The sequence below is a fragment of the Astatotilapia calliptera genome, chromosome 14 (genome assembly GCF_900246225.1).
Source record: "Astatotilapia calliptera chromosome 14, fAstCal1.2, whole genome shotgun sequence".
Classification (NCBI taxonomy): domain Eukaryota; kingdom Metazoa; phylum Chordata; class Actinopteri; order Cichliformes; family Cichlidae; genus Astatotilapia; species Astatotilapia calliptera.
Genome location: NC_039315.1, coordinates 30,206,430 through 30,225,188, shown reverse-complemented (window position 1 = coordinate 30,225,188; position 18,759 = coordinate 30,206,430). Strand labels below are relative to the sequence as shown.

The window sequence follows — 18,759 nt, the reverse complement described above, 5'->3', positions numbered from 1 at the left end:
TTTGAGTTTACATTGTGTCTCCGAGCATCTGCACTTTGGGTCCTTTCCCTGCCTGCACACAGCCGTTCCATAACAAGCTTTCTCTGCAGGCCTCACAAACTAAGTCCACTGTGTTGCTATCCTATGTCCACAACACTATCACCCCCCTGTAACCTATCTTATGCTACGTTGTACTTATTATCCAAATTACTTAGTGATCACAATTTAAGAGAAAATGATAAGTCACTGACCTCAAAATCTGATCAGGTTAACCAAACTCTGTAATTATAACACACAGAAGGAGACTGTAACATTTTCATCAAATTTCTACTCCCTTTTTAATTTTTTCATTCAACAGAAGGGTTTACAGGAACAACTTAAATTGTGTTCCATTTACTTCTCGCTTCTTCTTTTTTCAATTCATTCAAAATACTTTGTGTAAGAATCCAGTCTCCTTGTTTTCTATCATCCTCCTAAATTTCCTTCTGAATTCCTAAATAAACTCTCAAATGTGTTTTCATCTGTTGTTCTTTAATTTGAGCAGTTCATTATGGTTGGTGACTTTAACTTTCACATCTTCTTTCTTAGATCTTTCCTCTGGTTGTAATATTCTTAATAGTCCCGTTCTTATTGGTGAGCACACCCTGGAGTATGTTTCTACTTGTGGCCTGTCCTTAAACAACCTTTGTACGTCTGATTTACTGTCAAAATATAACTTCACTAATTTTGTGTTCCCATAGCAGACTTAGTCTGGCATTGTTAATGACAATTCAGCAGCTCTGTTCTCCTATTTTTACATTTGAACACCTGGGTTTTCAGTGATTTACATGAATGATTTAATGATCTGTGTTGATCATTTCTTGATAGTGTAGCCCCTTTAAAATCTGGATTACCTTGAGCCATCAATGTTTTCCCTTGGATCAATGATTATATGTCACCATAGAAAGAAGTGCATAAAGGCTGAATGCACGCAGTAAAATACAAATTACACGGCAAAGACACAACCAGGGTGTCACCTTTGTCCTGTCTCCATCCCTTCCATTTGAGAGAAAGCTGTGGCCCGTCAGTTACTTGGACTGATCGAGGGTCTTAATAATCTTAATAACAAAGTCCTACATGGCCAGGGTCCCGGGTATATAGCAGAGATTCCCAGACATTATACTGCTACTGCTGTTGGCTCTTCAAGCCTTATTTTCAAGCTCTTATGTTATAATCAGAGGCCATCAAATTTTGATGTTGTAGCTGAAACAGCCTTCCTCAGCCTATAGGGTTGGCTGAATCTGTGGTTTGTTTAGAACGACTGGTGAAAACTTTGCAACAACAGCAAGTGAGTGTATACAAATAAGAACAGGAGGGGCTACTTGAGTGAAAAAGACAAAGACAATTAGAGGAGTGACTTTAGTCAGGGCAACCGACTGACTCAGGCTGATGGAATTAAGTGAAAGACGAGGTGTCAGTGAACAGAGAAGGCTTCAAAACCTGTTAGTCAACATTCTGCATCTGTTTTTAAAACTCAGACAAGCGACACACCCAGGCTTTATTACGCACTCATTCATCTAGTTTTAAGGGCTGGCTCTGCAATAGCATCCTATATGTCACTGTGTGTGTTTATGTGTGGAAGAAAACCATGGCAGTTTTGGATGCAAGTAAAGAAATGCAAGTAAGTAATAAATATGCAAACATGCAAGAACATTTTCATCTTCAGAAACAATCTCTGTTTAGTAATGTAATGTCTTCCAGTTTTCACAAGTCACAAACATCAAGTTGCATTTTCTGCAGGGAACAAAATTATTTGGCTTTGTACAAAATAAAGGGAAAGATTCGATACCTACAACCTCAGTCCACCATTTCTGTTTCTCTATTCAGATACTCTAATAAATGTTGTTGAAACAGAACACCAGACACCAAATCAGTTCACCGTGTTGCTCATCATTCACTTCAAATTAAGATATTGGTTGAAACCATTTCTCTGCACACTGCAGTGGTTTGAGGTTTAGTCATACTGGGTCATGGGGTGATCGTTCCAGGAAGGCAGCTGGGAGAGCTTCCCTTCAGTGGCTGTTTCTATTGGCCAGCCCCAGGCCTTAAAGAAGCCAGTCAGGTCCATCCCCACAGTCTGGGAGAAGGTCTCAGCATACAGGTTCATCTTTCCTTTGTTGTCCTTGGGGATGTCTTTCATGTGATGATACGCAGTAAACACCTTCTTAAAGGCATCCCAGCCAAACCTTTCCTGGAGCTGCAGATGAGGAGACAAAAATCATAATGCTGATAATCATGTTATGTCTAATAAAGTGTTTGTGTCAGGCTTATTTCTGTTTGTTAAGATACTGTTTTAATTCTGTCTCCACACTTTCTTGATAGTGACTTGATTTAAAAGGTATCATCTTACAGTTTCTGGAACGTGCCTTGTTTCACACTCTGCTTTCAGTTTTACATGCAATCATTTTTTTCCAGTGAAAGCAGGTGTGTGGACAAAGGACAGTTTCTCTACAGAGTAGAATTCTCTCACCTGCATATATGTTTCCAGAGCCACCCACATGCTCCAGCTCTCTGGTTTCCTGCCTCCTGCGACGTAATCCTTGGCTCGACTTTGTCGATTTTCTGCAGTCATAGCTCCATGAGCCTGCATTAAAAACATGGAATGAGATGATTGTAAAACATTTTACTTTTAGTAAAAACTGAGTTCAATCATCAGTTATCATGGGATATCAAAATAGACACATGTGATTTACTCTACCTGTCCTCTGTGGAGACCCAGCACCTCTTCATGCACATACACTGACCACAGGTTGCATGTACACTCTGTGGTGTTTGGTGGGAACTCCCAGCAGCCTCTCTGTTGGTTGTGTCCCAGCTCGTGGATGGGGCCCCACATTTCTTTACCTTTTTTAACACCGACCAGCTCAGCAGCTGAGACTTTGTGTGCCATGATAGGATAACCTGCATGCATCCAGCCTGAACAGAAAAAGAGAAATGAACAGTGGTATAGTGATGATTCTTTATTTTTTATAGATTTTAGATTTGATAGATTTGATAGCTTTTATTTAAAAAAAAATAAACAATTAACAAACAAACAACCAAAAGCATGATATGATTATGGTTCTTCGGTAAAAGTTAGTCATGTTAAGTGTAAATATTCATCTGTCTCTGTGGTAACCCTGCAGTGGTCTTGCGACCTGTCCAAGGTCTGCTCAACCTTTTGCCCTGTCACAGCTGAGATAGACGCCAGTGGATGGATAGACGTTTAAACAAGTTTCTCTGATTGGCAGTTCTTTATAAACACAAGACTTCAATAACAAATGGGTAGAGCTTCTGCACTCAGAAGCTAAGCTGGGGATACACGCCCTCAGGGATTTCAAACAGAGCCAAAAGTAGAAGGAAAAACTGTCTGATGAATAAGCATTTAGAGCTCTAAAGCCTGAGCTTTCAGCTTATAGGGATTAAGTGTGCACACACCTCATTTTCTGAAACTTGTTAGACAGCTGAAGCCAGCATTGTTACTGTATATATGCACTATTTTGCCAAAAGTATTTGTTCGTCCACTTTCACACCCACACAAATTTGGGAGACATCCCATTCTGAATCCATAGGGTTTAATATGATGTCAGCCCACCATGTGCAGATATAACAGCTTCAGCTCTTCTGGGAAGGTTTTCCACAACATTTAGGAGTGTGTTTATGGGAATTTTTGACCATCCAGAAGCACATTTGTGTGGTCAGATACAAAGAGTCCAGTAGCAGCATTCTGTACATCACCAAAGCACAATGCTTTGCACTAGTTCAAAGCATTAAATGCAAAGGTTTATATGCTTTGCACTGTCCCTCGTGGTGTAAAGTTTGGAATCAGGTGCTCAGGCATGGAAACCTTTTCCATGAAGCTCTCTGTGCACTGTTCTTGAGCTAATCTGAAGGCCAAATGAAGTTTGCAGGTCTGCAGAAAGTTGGCAACCTCTGCACGCTATATACTTCCCAATCCGATGACCCTGCTTTGTGATTTTACTTAGCCTGCCTCCTTGTGGCTGAGTTGCTGTTGTTCCCAGTCCCTTCCACTACTCACTATGTTTAGTAGCAAGGAAATATCATGACTGGACTTCATGCTGAGGTGGTATCCTATCACATTACCACACTGGAATTCCCTGAGCTCCTGAGAGCGACCAATTCTTTTACAAATGTTCATAGAAGCAGTCTGCATGCTTTGGTGCTTGATTTTATACACCTGTGTCATGGAAGTGATTGGAACACCTTACCCCAATGATTTGTATTGGTGACTAAATACTTTCTGTTTGCTAGTTCAGAGAACTGGACCATGCATACCCTGCCTGTCACCCAGCATTACTTGAGACTCTATATATGACAAGCCAGTTAAAGGCAGGTGTATATACAACATGAGGCAAAATGCACTTACCAGCAGAAATCTGCACATCTGCCACAAAGCGCTCCTTGCGGGGAAATTTGTGTGGTTTGGCAGCCAGATCTGCAATGGCCCTCATGATTTCATCCCACAGAGCGGCTAGCTCGTCAGGGCGCTCCAGACCCCGAACAGCATCTGACGGTACGGTGAGAATGATGTTTTCAAACTCCAACTCTGCCCAGGGTGAAGGAGCTGTGCGCAGCAACGACCACTGAGCTGCAGTTGTTACATCTGAAAAGAACAAAGAGAGGAGTGGATCTATTAAATTGCTTCAGGCTCCAACACATAATAACAGAATCAAGGGCTAGCTAACACCAACTTGAAATATTAACAGTTAGGGAAGCCTAATTCATTGTATCAGATGTTAAACTGTTGGATATTTACTTTACTTTACTGAACATTTCTAACACTCCTAACACTTCATATTTGATTAGAACCAGGGAGATGCTGCCCTCAGCCCCTTAAATCGCCTTATAAACTGTTTGAGAATAGTCTATTAGACCAGTACAAAAAAAGTTAACAAAGTCAAATCCACCACAGACTCACCAGACTTATAGTATGGAGCAGGTACAGCCATCTGCACTATGACTTCCAACACCTTCACTTGTGTTTTGGGTGGGGCCACAAGGAAGATGAGCCCTCCCCAAAGGTTCCAAACCTGTATCATCTCTGATGTGACAGGAAATCGCTCATGGACAGACGGTGGTCTCTTCAGCTCCTCATGGTGGTGCAGTGAATCAGTTTGACATCCTATCTGAATCTGCAGAAGAAAAGAAAAATGCACTGTAAGCAATCTCTATATGCTAAAGTATTGAACACTGTAAAAAGGAATGTCTAAAAATTGCAAGGACTCCTCTGTGTTTAGACACCTAAATGACCTGAAACAACTTACAGTATCTATTCACCGCAAAAAAAAATTCAGGTTCTGGCACCTTGCCATGTGGACATGAGCTGTACTTGTGGTGAGTCTCTGTCACTACTGGAGACAGAGACTTATATGGGGTTGAACTCAAAATCAATTGACTTCATATGCTGTACCTTCCAATCCTTGTTGACAATCTGAGGTGGTATAGCGATGTAGGTCTTCATACCAGGAGAGAGGTAGAGACCTGTACTGATCCACTCTTCCCTATCTGAAACACACAATTATAAAAGATCACAATCAGGGACGTTTACAGGTATAAAATATGCATTTTAAAAACTGTATTTCACAGTTTCCAGTGTTTGCAATGAGCTGCATATATTAACACATTTTTAGCAGTGAGATCTGACCTGCTGTATCAACATCAACCTTGATCCGGTGGTTATAGACAACAGGCATCATTGGGTTGTCCTTGATGAGGTAGGGCAGGAGGGCATCGGGATCTGGGCAAACCTTATATACCTGGGTACCCACAGCGAGGAGGAGGTGGTCTTTGGGACTCTTTACAGGGCAGCTGTCACTCACCTTGAAAGTGAATAGTCAATCTCATTATATATGTCCCCATATTATGACACTATCTGCAGAAACAAAGGCAACTAGTCTCCACCTCCACCACACCCCATCCATAAAAAGCAGTGGTCAATCATATTTAAAACACATTGGTGTTGTTGTTTCTTTTTTAAAACACATTTTTGAGACACATATTACTTGTTGATAACTGTAATATACCAACTAATAGCTGTGACATGCACTGTAATGTTTTGGCACACATAATGGTCACAAACCACATCAGCTAGCATAGCTTTGTTTAATTTTGTTATTTTAAAAGGTGTTCATATTATTTTTGTCTACTCACCTGTGGCAGGCCTGACCTCTTTAATAAGTCAGTGAGTGTGGCCAACACTTGTCGGTAGTGGGAGGAGTCATGGGCTTTCATCTGCAAGTAGGCATTGCAGTCGTTGCCCAGCCTTTTCAGATATCCCTCCTCATGCTGGCTAAGGTTTTCACCTGCAGTCACATGGGCAGCAAAGCGGTATAGAAGGTGGCGGAAGTGGTAGCTGTCATTAATAGCCTGGCTGGGTACGAGAGATTTGTATGTTCCTCCTCCGATTGTTGCGCCCAACAGGCTCAATCCCATTTGATTTAAGATCTTGTTTCCTGAAAGACATTAAAACAAATCTGACTTAAAATACTCTGGTGTATTGTTGGAGATGTCACACTAATCAGATGCATTGGTCGTGCACTTTCATACCTGAGAATTCTGTAAGTGGATTTTGCCCACTATGTGTCTGTGCCCAGTACCAGGCATGTCCTCCAATCAGCAGGCCTCCTCCCTCTGCCACAAAGTTTTTGATTTCCTCCAAATGCTCAGTGATATACGCTTTACACACAAACACGCTGAGGTCTTTCCTGAATTTTGTCTTCTCACACTTCAGCCCTGACTTGCTGAGAATATTGATTGCAGCATCTATATTCATGACACCAACAACCCCTCTGCGGCCTTCATCCAACCAGTGAATGGCATTTTGCCAAAATGGAGCCATACTCTAAAAGAATAGAAGGAAATCAGGAACAGATGCAGTCATGTGTACATAAGATGTATAAAAATTGCATCAAAACAGCAGAAACATCTCCTTTTTAACCATTATAGGTCTGCTTACCACTGACTCCTAACTCTAACCCTATCACAATACACAATTTATGTTATCTGCAATGTTTGCTCAAAGTCAGGGAGAAACACAATAAAAACAGTCATACATCCATTCCGAGTTGCACAAACTACTACTACTCACATTTTTAACCCTCTGAGGCCTGAGTCATCATCAGTGGAGAACCCAACCCTAACCTAAACTTTAACCTCCATCCCTCTATCCATCCTAGGCAATAAGAATAGCTTTGTTTTAAATTAAATTATTCACCCAAGTCTTGGCAATCAGTTAACAAAGAAACTATTCATTACAGTGACACACATAAAAACCTTCTGATGCAAATCAAACTTGTAAAATCAAAGGAAACCTGTTCATTCATAGGTCCGAATCACGTGCTGATTCTGACCTATGAGTGCTTGGAAAGGAAGACCAACTCTCACATTTACCTCAAGTCCAAGAAATCCTTCATGTGTAGCCACAATCACTCGTCCCTGTCCATAGTAGCCTCCTGCCAGGAACGCCCGTCCATCATCTGTGGTCGCGATGGGAAATGCTAGCGGTCCATGGACTAAAACCTCCGAAGCAGTTAAATTAGACGGGAGCTGGAACTCTGAAACCCCCTGGAGTAAGAACTGCAAGTCGTCTTCAAAATCCTTACCCAAGCTGAAAGGTGGAAGAGTCATGATAGGAATGAGAGACACTATTAAGAATAATTGTGTAAATTGCATTTTTTTTTATCTGTTTTTGCATGTTAAGAAAACAATTAACCAACATACAAGCAAGTTTAATTTTTACATTTTCAGAATGTAAAAAAGCACCACTGAACAACACAGGAATACATTCCTGCCTGTTGCCATCTCCCTGTACAACTCATCCACTTAACACACTGTATACTGCAGTAGCTACACCCTTTTTGCACATGCTCTTCTTTCTTATTCAGATATTTATCAATATATCTATATATATATATATATATATATATATATATATATATATATATATATATATATATATATATATGTATGTATGTATATTTTGTATATATTGTGCTATTTTCTTACTGTAGTGTATTGTCTGTCTTTGTTACTGTTTGTACCAGAGCACTGTAACCAAAATAATTTCCCCTAGGGATCAATAAAGTATTCTGATATTAAATTAATAAATATGAAACATAAAATTGATTTTCCTACTGTTATTATAAACACGGTCCTGTAAAAATACAGTCCTTTTGTAAATTCACAGGTGCTGAGTTTGACATCAATAGATACTTTGTTTTATTGCTTAGGCAGAAAATGTCAAAACTGATAAATCCATGTAAAATTATGTAAAAGTTTACATTAAATATAATAATAATATTTTTTTAAAACTCTATATGCAATCTATAGTAGTTTGCAATTTATTTCATGTTATAGTTAACTTGTGGGTTTAAACTAACAGTAACAATAACAACAAAACAGAACTACATTAAACACTCACACCACAGACATCCAGGAGGACGGGATCTGAGGGTAGACAGGCAGGTTCTCCACTTCACCACAACGCTCAGTGAAGTAGATTCCTGCCACTCCCGACACTTTATTCCCATCAAACTGATGCAGTGCGTTCTCTTTGGGGTGATCTGCAGCCCAGCCCCACGCCTGCCCAGCTATCAGCACCCCTCCTCCAGCTTTCAGAAAGGCCACCAGCTCCACTGGGTCTGAGCCCACGCTGTAGGCATCGGTCACATAAACACCAACTCCCTGGTTGTCACTGAAAGCTCCCACAACTTCTACTTGGAAGCTGGATTTTTGGAGGTTATTAGCAACTGCACATACACTTCTGTGCACCCCTACTGAGAGGTTATCAGATCCATCACCTCTCAGCCAGGTCACAGCATTTTCTACCAGAGCAGGAAAGGCTGTCAAGTAGCCCTCATGACCCAGGACCACAATCCTTCCACTGCCGTACAGAGAGGCAGCCATCAGCACCTGACCTCGGCTGTTCATTGCTAAAGGAAAGGCATGGTCTCCAATCAGGACCAGGTCACTGGGAACACAGGGTCCCTGTAGGTCCAGCTCCTTCATGCCTCTCATCAGGGACATGTAGGCCTGTTCATGTTGGCTTTTGAACAACTGGTTAGATGACATAGTGTAGAGGATTTTTACTCTGAAGACTGAATGTTGAGGGCAAGTTGTCTTAACAGATTTGATTTCACAGTATTTCCTGCATCAATGTATGCCAAGGTGACCTGTGGAAATAGGGCAGAAAAAAAATTCATTGTTTTTTATTATTATTCCAGCACACGTATTCACTTGAGGTGAAACAAAAATTTGCACTCACACAGCAGTTAAAGTAGGTAATATATGCAAAAACAAGAATCATATCCACGGTGTAGTGTGAATAAGATAACAAAAATAAATAAATAAATAAAATGAAAGTATGACTGCTGACTAATGCCTCATAAGTCATGACAAAACATTACACTAAATAAAGCTGATTCAGAGATAAAAAGTTAAATAGCTGCTTTCCACTTGGTACAACCAAGACCCAGATTTTACATATCTCGTTACTACTAAACAACTTAAAAAAAATAAATGCATTCTTTTATTTAATAATATTTTTACCTGCAAGATGACTTTCCGGTGCAGTTCAAGAGTTTTTCAAAGCAGGTGACACAAAGAGCTCTACCTGACAGAATAAAGAATGTGAAAGTGAGTGCCTATTTGAGGAGTTGAGGAGATCATGAGTGGTAGGTTATGATGAGGACAGCCCACAGACGGGCTACTGAGCACAGCAAAAAAATAAACAGAAGCATGGAAAATGACAGCAGTATGTCAACATTCCCATTGTGTGAATGTTGTAATTACTGATACACCCTAAACGAGTATGAAGCCCACAGAGAAACCTGCTCATCCTGCCATCTTTAGTAACTAGTTGTGAACGCTAAAGGGCACAGCGCAGAACTTTCTGCAGGTAAAATAAACAGAAGAATGTGGTGTTTTTAATTCAGTGTGTTTTGCACCATATCAAATTATTGCATCTTTCAGCATTACCATAGCGGGATAGCATAGCGTGATTACTCTTTATCCGTTCATCGTTAGGCTTTAGACTAAATGTTTGGATAATAAATAGTGCTCACTATTTTGCCACACTGAATTAGTCTTCAGATGAGCTTTTAGCTCAAAATGTAACCAGGACAATGTGTTACTTTGTCTTCTTTCCGTATCAACTTTTTCTCCCTGCCTCGCCCATTACAGGACCTGAAAACCAAAATAGTGACTCACCAATGCGGATGTGTTAAATATTTAACTCCTTCGGTGAGTAGCAAATAACGACGTCTTATTACATCCAGTGAGAGTATTATAAATACACATTGTTGTTATATTACACGTGTCAACAAAGACAGAGTCCAAAAATGAGATGGAAATGTGGTCCAGTCAGCAGAAGTTTAGAATGTTGTTGCGCTTTTCTTTCAGATAACACGGTACGGGTGCCGAGTGACTCAGAAAGCCAACGGGATAAAGTTTTCTTTATCCTGCAGTTTTTCACCATCTGACTGCGCAGCCCAGCACAAGTTTTGCTATATTAACAAACTATCCCACATCGCACATCAAGTGATTTCAATGCTGACTCCCAACTCTGCACGTGATTAATGTTGGATAATATTGCTGAATATTTTAGAAAAAAAATAAACCTAGACTGTAAATACATAATCATAATCTGGCCTCACACAGGTCCCAAGAGGGTATGCTTATGGGGGGTCCTCAAAATATTTGTAAGGACAAACAGCAGACCATGTTGAGATATGCAGTATTCAGCTAATGGCTGTTTGGGAATCACCATATTGATGCAGCTACAATATAACAGTATTTCAGAATGAAATGAAGTCTTTCACTTTTTTTCTCTCTCTTAATGGAAAAAGATAAAGTGGATTATTATTGAAGCTGTTTCAGATATCAGTGTAGTGAAACTAAAGACTAAAGTTCTTTTATTATAAAGTCTGACCTCTTTATTGCAACCCAACATAATGCAAACATGAAAATACAGCAGCAGAGCAAATGAGAGTTTCAATATTATGCTTATTCACATAAAGAAAATCCACATTTCTAATAATATAAGTGTCCTTATAAAAATCCTGTGTCCTCATAAAAGACTACTATTTTTTAAGGAAAGGGTTGCAGTGAACGTATTCAGTAGAGCACAGTGTAAGGCAAGTGTATTGCGTTGTATGTTATAGTAGTGCAATGTCTTGCTATGATTTCAGCCCTGTACAAAACAAAGGCAAAGATCCACTCTTGTTATCATCGAATGTCTAGTCTACCTGGCAGTAAGTGAAAGCCTACTGTACCTACCCCGTACAGGTACATAAGGGAAAAAAAAATTCAAACTGAATTCAATAACTACAACCTCACCACATCATTTAGAATAGAATAGAATTAGAATAGAATTCAACTTTATTGTCATTGCACATGCACAGGTACAGGGCAACGAAGTGCAGTTTGCATCCATCCAGAAGTGCTTTAGTGATATAGATATATTACAATATATATTAGCAATAATATAGATATGTAAGTATATTACAGAAATGGGTCTATTATGGTGTGTTACAATGTACACGGTATGAAGTATGTTGTGAATATTCTATAACTATAAGTATGTACAGGCTGTAGTGAGTACAAGCTATGTACAGGATTTGTTTCTCTATTCAGATACTCTAATAAATGTTGTTGAAACAGAACACCAGACACCAAATCAGTTCACCGTGTTGCTCATCATTCACTTCAAATTAAGATATTGGTTGAAGACATTTCTCTGCACACTGCAGTGGTTTGAGGTTTAGTCATACTGGGTCATGGGGTGATCGTTCCAGGAAGGCAGCTGGGAGAGCTTCCCTTCAGTGGCTGTTTCTATTGGCCAGCCCCAGGCCTTAAAGAAGCCAGTCAGGTCCATCCCCACAGTCTGGGAGAAGGTCTCAGCATACAGATTCATTTTTCTTTTCTTGTCCTTGGGGATGTCTTTCATGTGATGATACGCAGTAAACACCTTCTTAAAGGCATCCCAGCCAAACCTTTCCTGGAGCTGCAGATGAGGAGACAAAAATCATAATGCTGATAATCATGTTATGTCTAATAAAGTGTTTGTGTCAGGCTTATTTCTGTTTGTTAAGATACTGTTTTAATTCTGTCTCCACACTTTCTTGATAGTGACTTGATTTAAAAGGTATCATCTTACAGTTTCTGGAACGTGCCTTGTTTCACACTCTGCTTTCAGTTTTACATGCAATCATTTTTTTCCAGTGAAAGCAGGTGTGTGGACAAAGGACAGTTTCTCTACAGAGTAGAATTCTCTCACCTGCATATATGTTTCCAGAGCCACCCACATGCTCCAGCTCTCAAGTTTCCTGCCTCCTGCGACGTAATCCTTGGCTCGACTTTGTCGTTTTGCTGCAGTCATAGCTCCATGAGCCTGCATTGAATAGTATGTAATGAGGTGACTGTTAAGCATTTTACTCTAAGGAAAACAGTGTTAAGTCTTCTGTCCTCATAGGATATCAAAAAAAGAGTTATGCTTTCTAAAACTGATTGATATGAAAAGCATCACAATTCAACAAAAGCTTTTCTGGCCATTGGTCTGAAAGATGCATGTGATTTACTCCACCTTCTCCCTCTTGATGCCCAGCACCTCTTCATGCACATACACTGACCACAGGTTGCATGTACACTCTGTGGTGTGTGGTGGGAACTCCCAGCAGCCTCTCTGTTGGTTGTGTCCCATCTCGTGGATGGGGCCCCACATGCCTTTACCTTTTTTAACGTCAACCAGGTTAGCAGCTGAGTTTTTTTGTACCATGATAGGATAACCTGCATGCATAAAACCTGAACAGAAAAAGGAGAAATGAACAGTAGTACAGTGATGATTCTTATGTAAAAACAAACAAACAAGCAAACAAACAAGCAAAAGTATGACATGATTATGGTTTTTCAATGCAACAGTCCAGGGTCTACTCAGCCTTTTGCCGTGTGACAGCTGGGATAGACTCCAGTGGATGGCCTCAGGGATTTCAACCAGAACCAAAAGTAGAAGGAAAAAATGAGCATTTAGAGCTCTAAAGCCTGAGCTTTCAGCTTACAGGGATTAAGCGTACACACGCTTACTTCATTTTCTCAAACTTGATAGACAGGTAAAGCCAGCATTGTAATTGTATATATGCACTATTTTGCCAAAAGTATTTGCACGTCTGCCTTCACACCCATATGAACTTGAGTGACATCCCATTCTGAATGAGTGCTTTGCATTGTGCTTGGTGATGAAAAAAGCATATACTTAGGGCTGGATCAGGTGACCCTGAATCCTCCCTTAGTTATGCTGCAATAGTTTTAGGGTGCTGGGAGATTCCCATGATGCCTTAAATATTTCTCCTCCACTCACTCTTTTCACTCACTATATGTTAACAGACCTCTCTACATTGAATCCTACTTGTTATCAGTCGCTGGCTCTCTTTCACAGCATGTTTTCTTATCCTGTTTTTTTTTTTTTATCACAACAACTGGTCACAGCCAATGTGCTTGTTTATGGGGGGTCATATGATTGTTGGGTTTTTCTCTATATGTATTATTGTAGGGTCTAGCTTACAATATAAAGCGCCTTGAGGCGACTGTTGTTGTGATTTGGCGCTGCATAAATAAGATTGAATTGAATTGAAAAATTGAATTTGGATTGGTGACTGAATACTTTCTGTTTGCTAGTTCTATTCCAGAGAACTGGTTCATGCATACCCTGCCTGTCACCCAGCATTACTTGAGACTCTATATATGATAAGAAAATAATAGGCAGGTGTGTACTGTACAACATGAGGCACAATGCACTTACCGTGAGAAATCTGCACATCTGCCACAAAGCGCTCCTTGCGGGGAAATTTGTGTGGTTTGGCAGCCAGATCTGCAATGGCCCTCATGATTTCATCCCACAGAGCAGCCACCTTGTCAGGGCGCTCCAGACCCCGAACAGCATCTGATGGTACGGTGAGGATGATGTTTTCAAACTCCAACTCTGCCCAGGGTGAAGGAGCTGTGCGCAGCGACGACCACTCAGCTGCAGTTGTTACACCTGAAAAGAACAGAGAGGAGTGGATCTATTAAATTGCTTTGCATTATTACCTGGGAGATGCTGCCCTCAGCCCTTCAAATTATAGACTGTTTAAAAAATAGTCTATTAGACCAGTACAAACAAAGGTACACACTAGTGCAAACACATATTAAAGTTCAATCTACCTCAGACTCACCAGTCTTATAATATGGAGCAGGTACAGCCATCTGTGCTGTGACCTCCAACCCCTTCACTTGTGTTTTGGGTGGGGCCACCAGGTAGATGAGTCCTCCCCAAAGGTTCCAAACTTGTATCATCTCTGAGGTGACAGGAAATCGCTCATGGACAGACGGTGGTCTCTTCAGGACATCGTTCTTGTGCAGAGAATCAGTTTGACATCCTATCTGAATCTGCAGAAGAAAAGGAAAATGCATTATAAGCAATAATACAAGCAAAAATATAATAATATAAGCAATACCACAAAGTGTGCAACACTGTAAAAAGGAATAACTAAAAATTGCAATGACTGCTCTGTGTTTAAACAACTAAATGGCCTGAAACAGCTTACAGTATCTATTCACCAGAGACAAGTTTTGTGTCTGGAATTTTTCAGTTTCTGGCACCTCACTATCTTTAGGTAACAAAGTTGCAACATTCTGAGTGAACTCAAAATCAATTGATTTCATATGCTCTACCTTCCAATTCTTTTTGACAATCTGAGGTGGTATAGCGATGTAGGTCTTCATACCAGGAGAGAGGTAGAGACCTGTACTGATCCACTCTTCCTTATCTGAAACACACAATTATAAAAGATGACAGTCAGGGACGTTTACATGTATAAAATATGCATTTAAAAAATGTATTTCACAGTTTTCAGTGTCTACAAAGAGGTGCATGTATTAATACTGTGTGACACTGAACAACAGGCATTGCTGCATCATGCTGAACGATGCTGTACAATTTAAATTTGTACCTAAATTCAAATAACCACATTCACATTTTTGAACACAGCAGTGAGATCTGACCTGCTGTATCAACATCAACCTTGATCCGGTGGTTATAGACAACAGGCATCATTGGGTTGTCCTTGATAAGATAGGGCAGGAGGGCATCGGGATCTGGGCAAACCTTATATACCTGGGTACCCACAGCGAGGAGGAGGTGGTCTTTGGGACTCTTTACAGGGCAGCTGTCACTCACCTTGAAAGTGAATGGTGAATGTTATTAGATATGTCCCCACATTATGACACTATCTGCAAAAAAAAGGGCAGACGAGCGACCCCTCAACAAACCCCATCCATAAAGGGCAGCTACTCACCTGTGGCAGGCCTGACCTCTTTAATAAGTCAGTGAGTGTGGCCAACACTTGCCGGTAGTGGGAGCAGTCATGGGCTTTCATCTGCAAGTAGGCATTGCAGTCGTTGCCCAGCTTTTTCAGACATCCCTCCTCATGTTTGCTAAGTTTTTCACCTGCAGTCACATGGGCAGCAAAGCGGTATAGAAGGTGGCGGAAGTGGTAGCTGTCTTTAATAGCCTGGGTGGGTACGAAAGCTTTGTATGTTCCTCCTTTGATTGTTGCGCCCAACAGGCTCAATCCCATTTGATTTAAGATCTTGTTTCCTGAAAGACATTAAAACAAATCTGACTTAAAATACTCTGGTGTATTGTTGGAGATGTCACACTAATCAGATGCATTGGTCGTGCACTTTCATACCTGAGAATTCTGTAAGTGGATTTTGCCCACTATGTGTCTGTGCCCAGTACCAGGCATGTCCTCCAATCAGCAGGCCTCCTCCCTCTGCCACAAAGTTTTTGATTTCCTCCAAATGCTCAGTGATATACGCTTTACACACAAACACGCTGAGGTCTTTCCTGAATTTTGTCTTCTCACACTTCAGCCCTGACTTGCTGAGAATTTTGATTGCAGCATCTATATTCATGACACCAACAACCCCTCTGCGGCCTTCATCCAACCAGTGAATGGCATTTTGCCAAAATGGAGCCATACTCTAAAAAATGGAAGGAAAGCAGGAACAAAGGCAGTTACGTGTACATGTGATGTATAAAAGATTTCTCGGAACAGCAGAAGCATTTCTTTTTTAACCATTGATGGTTTAACCAACATTCACCATGCTCAGACTTGGGTACTCACACTATAGACATCAAAAGAAACTTAGGGTTCAGCGTATTTGCCGAGTATACTTCAACATCCAAACTGAAGAAGCATGGGATCAACAGACAAGCCTTTAGATTAGTAGACAACGATATCTAACCCCTGCGTCGTGCCTCATACAGAGTTAGGGTTATCACCAATGATGGCTCAGACATCAAACAGTTAGAATGTTCTTTTATATTCTCTCATCACAGATGGTCTAAATCTACAGTAAGCATCAAAGTGCTGACAGAAATATACAATACTAAAAAATATATATAGTGAAAATAACAAATGCCTAATTTACCTCAAGTCCAAGAAATCCTTCATGTGTAGCCACAATCACTCGTCCCTGTCCATAGTAGCCTCCTGCCAGGAATGCCCGTCCATCACCTGTGGTCGCGATGGGAAATGCTAGCGGTCCATGGACTAAAACCTCCGAAGCAGTTAAATTAGACGGGAGCTGGAACTCTGAAACCCCCTGGAGTAAGAACTGCAAGTCGTCTTCAAAATCCTTACCCAAGCTGAAAGGTGGAAGAGTCATGGCAGGAATGAGAGACACTATTAAGAATAATTGTGCGAATTGCATTTTCAAATGAGTCTTTGCATGTTAACAAAACAATTAACCAACATACAAGTAATTGTATTTTTTACATTTTTGGAAGATTATCACCATGAAAATTTGAATTGCATTCATGTTGTATAATTATTACCAGTGACTATGTATAAAAACAATAAATATGAAACTTCAACATAAAATTGATTTTCTTAATGTTATTATCAACAAGTTCCTGTAAAAATACTGTACATATAGTCTATAGTAGATTGCAATTTATTTCATGTTATAGTTAACTTGTGGGTTTAAAAAAAACTAACATGGAATCTATAATAGTTATAGCATGTACTCACACCACAGACATCCAGGAGGACGGGATCTGAGGGTAGACAGGCAGGTTCTCCGCCTCACCACAACGCTTAGTGAAGTAGATTCCTGCCACTCCTGCCACTTTATTCCCATCAAACTGATGCAGTGCGTTCTCTTTGGGGTGATCTGCAGCCCAGCCCCACGCCTGCCCAGCTATCAGCACCCCTCCTCCAGCTTTCAGAAATGCTACAAGCTCCACTGGGTCTGAGCCCACGCTGTAGGCATCGGTCACATAAACACCAACTCCCAGTTTGTCACTGAAAGCTCCCACAACTTCTACTTGGAAGCTGGATTTTTGGAGGTTATTAGCAACTGCACTGACATTTCTGTGCACCCCTACAGAGAGGTTATCAGATCCATCACCTCTCAGCCAGGTCAGAGCATTTTCTACCAGAGCAGGAAAGGCTGTCAAGTAGCCCTCATGACCCAGGACCACAATCCTTCCACTGCCGTACAGAGAGGCAGCCATCAGGACCTGACCTCGGCTGTTCATTGCTAAAGGAAAGGCATGGTCTCCGATCAGCAACAGGTCACTGGGAACATAGGGTCCCTGTAGGTCCAGCTCCTTCAGGCCTCTCATCAGAGACATGTAGGCTTCTTCATGTTGGCTTTTGAATGATTGGTTGGACGACATAGTGTAGAGGATTTATACTCTGAAGAATGATGAAGATCGAGGGCAAGTTGTGCCAGCAGATTCGACTTCACAGTATTTCTTGCATCAATTAGAGATAGAGGGAAAAAAAGAATTACGTAGTTTTATTATCATTTGAGCACATGTATTCACTTGAGGTGAAACAAACTTTTGCACTTAGACAGCAGTTAAAGTAGGTAATATATGCAAAAACAAGAAATGTATTCACAGAATAACAAGAAGCACATTCACAGTGTACTGTGAATAACAAAAACAAATAAAGTGAAAGTATGACTGGTGACTAATGCCTCATACACCATGACAAGACATTACAGCAAATTCTGAAAATAAAGCAGGTTCAGAGATGAAAAGTTAAATACACATGATAGCACCAAGACTCAGAGTTTACATATCTGGTTACTACTAAACACCTTTAAAAAGGACATTCTTTTATTTATTTATACATATATTTTACCTGCAAGATGACTTTCCGGTGCAGCTCAATAGTTTTTGAAGGCGGGTGACACACAAGGAGCTCCACCTGACAGAATAAAGAATGTGGAAGTGAGTGCCTATTTGAGGAGTTGAGGAGATAAGATCATGAGTAGGTTTACGATGAGGACGGGCTACTGAGCACAACAAAAAATAAACAGAAGCAGGGAAAATGACAGCAGTATCAACATTATCAATGTGTCAATGGTATAATCACTGATACACAGTAGCAGTTTTTGATACGGGCGGTTGTTTATTGTCATCTCTGCTACACACAGTCCAGTATATAGAGAGACAAGAGACGAGGCTCCAGTTACAGCAGAGCAAGTAAACAAACAATATATATAAGAAGAGTAAGAAAATAAATATACACTTCAGGACTTGGGGTAAAGGGATCAATAACAATTGAAAATTTATAATTTACAGTTTGATGATTTAAAGTCTCACACACAACCCGTCGAAAGGGGAGGGGGGCGGCTGCTTCCAAACAGAGCGCATTTCATTCATAATGTTGTAAATCCAAGCCCATTATG

General features: G+C 40.5%; 2 protein-coding genes across 3 annotated transcripts; both read right to left on the bottom strand.

Moving 5' to 3' along the window:
* Nucleotides 1–298: 298 nt before the first annotated feature.
* Nucleotides 299–10,446, bottom strand: LOC113035825 (TRPM8 channel-associated factor homolog). 2 transcript variants are annotated; one of them, XM_026191583.1, is made up of 13 exons: nt 10,225–10,446; nt 9,565–9,628; nt 8,438–9,188; nt 7,408–7,624; nt 6,565–6,859; nt 6,169–6,470; nt 5,663–5,837; nt 5,429–5,523; nt 4,937–5,150; nt 4,385–4,621; nt 2,717–2,934; nt 2,489–2,602; nt 299–2,215 (listed from the first exon to the last, which is right to left on the bottom strand). In XM_026191583.1, exons 3-13 carry the CDS (start codon nt 9,085–9,087, stop codon nt 1,973–1,975), a joined length of 2,760 nt encoding a protein of 919 aa, XP_026047368.1. In that variant the 5' UTR covers nt 9,088–9,188; nt 9,565–9,628; nt 10,225–10,446; the 3' UTR covers nt 299–1,972. The 2 variants fall into 2 exon arrangements, with proteins under 2 accessions (XP_026047368.1, XP_026047369.1); XM_026191584.1 differs by having other exon boundaries at nt 9,565–9,624.
* Nucleotides 10,447–11,649: 1,203 nt separating this feature from the next.
* Nucleotides 11,650–18,496, bottom strand: LOC113035826 (TRPM8 channel-associated factor homolog). The gene is made up of 12 exons (XM_026191585.1): nt 18,210–18,496; nt 17,088–17,815; nt 16,486–16,702; nt 15,741–16,035; nt 15,345–15,646; nt 15,052–15,226; nt 14,722–14,816; nt 14,223–14,436; nt 13,811–14,047; nt 12,599–12,816; nt 12,293–12,406; nt 11,650–12,019 (listed from the first exon to the last, which is right to left on the bottom strand). The coding sequence occupies exons 2-12, from the start codon at nt 17,735–17,737 to the stop codon at nt 11,777–11,779; spliced, it is 2,760 nt and encodes a 919-aa protein (XP_026047370.1). The 5' UTR covers nt 17,738–17,815; nt 18,210–18,496; the 3' UTR covers nt 11,650–11,776.
* Between the last annotated feature and the right edge of the window lie 263 nt (nt 18,497–18,759).

What these genes read in the sequence shown, in the direction of transcription:
- LOC113035825 (XM_026191583.1), bottom strand. Translation starts at nt 9,087, where the DNA reads ATGTCATCTAACCAGTTGTTCAAAAGCCAACATGAACAGGCCTACATG. An exon ending in TCCACTTACAGAATTCTCAG is followed by an intron (nt 6,471 to 6,564) that starts GTATGAAAGTGC and finishes AATGTCTTTCAG; the next exon opens with GAAACAAGATCTTAAATCAA. An exon ending in TGCTCCATACTATAAGTCTG is followed by an intron (nt 4,622 to 4,936) that starts GTGAGTCTGTGG and finishes TGTTCTTTTCAG; the next exon opens with ATGTAACAACTGCAGCTCAG.
- LOC113035826 (XM_026191585.1), bottom strand. Translation starts at nt 17,737, where the DNA reads ATGTCGTCCAACCAATCATTCAAAAGCCAACATGAAGAAGCCTACATG. An exon ending in AAGGATTTCTTGGACTTGAG is followed by an intron (nt 16,036 to 16,485) that starts GTAAATTAGGCA and finishes TCCATTTTTTAG; the next exon opens with AGTATGGCTCCATTTTGGCA. An exon ending in TGCTCCATATTATAAGACTG is followed by an intron (nt 14,048 to 14,222) that starts GTGAGTCTGAGG and finishes TGTTCTTTTCAG; the next exon opens with GTGTAACAACTGCAGCTGAG.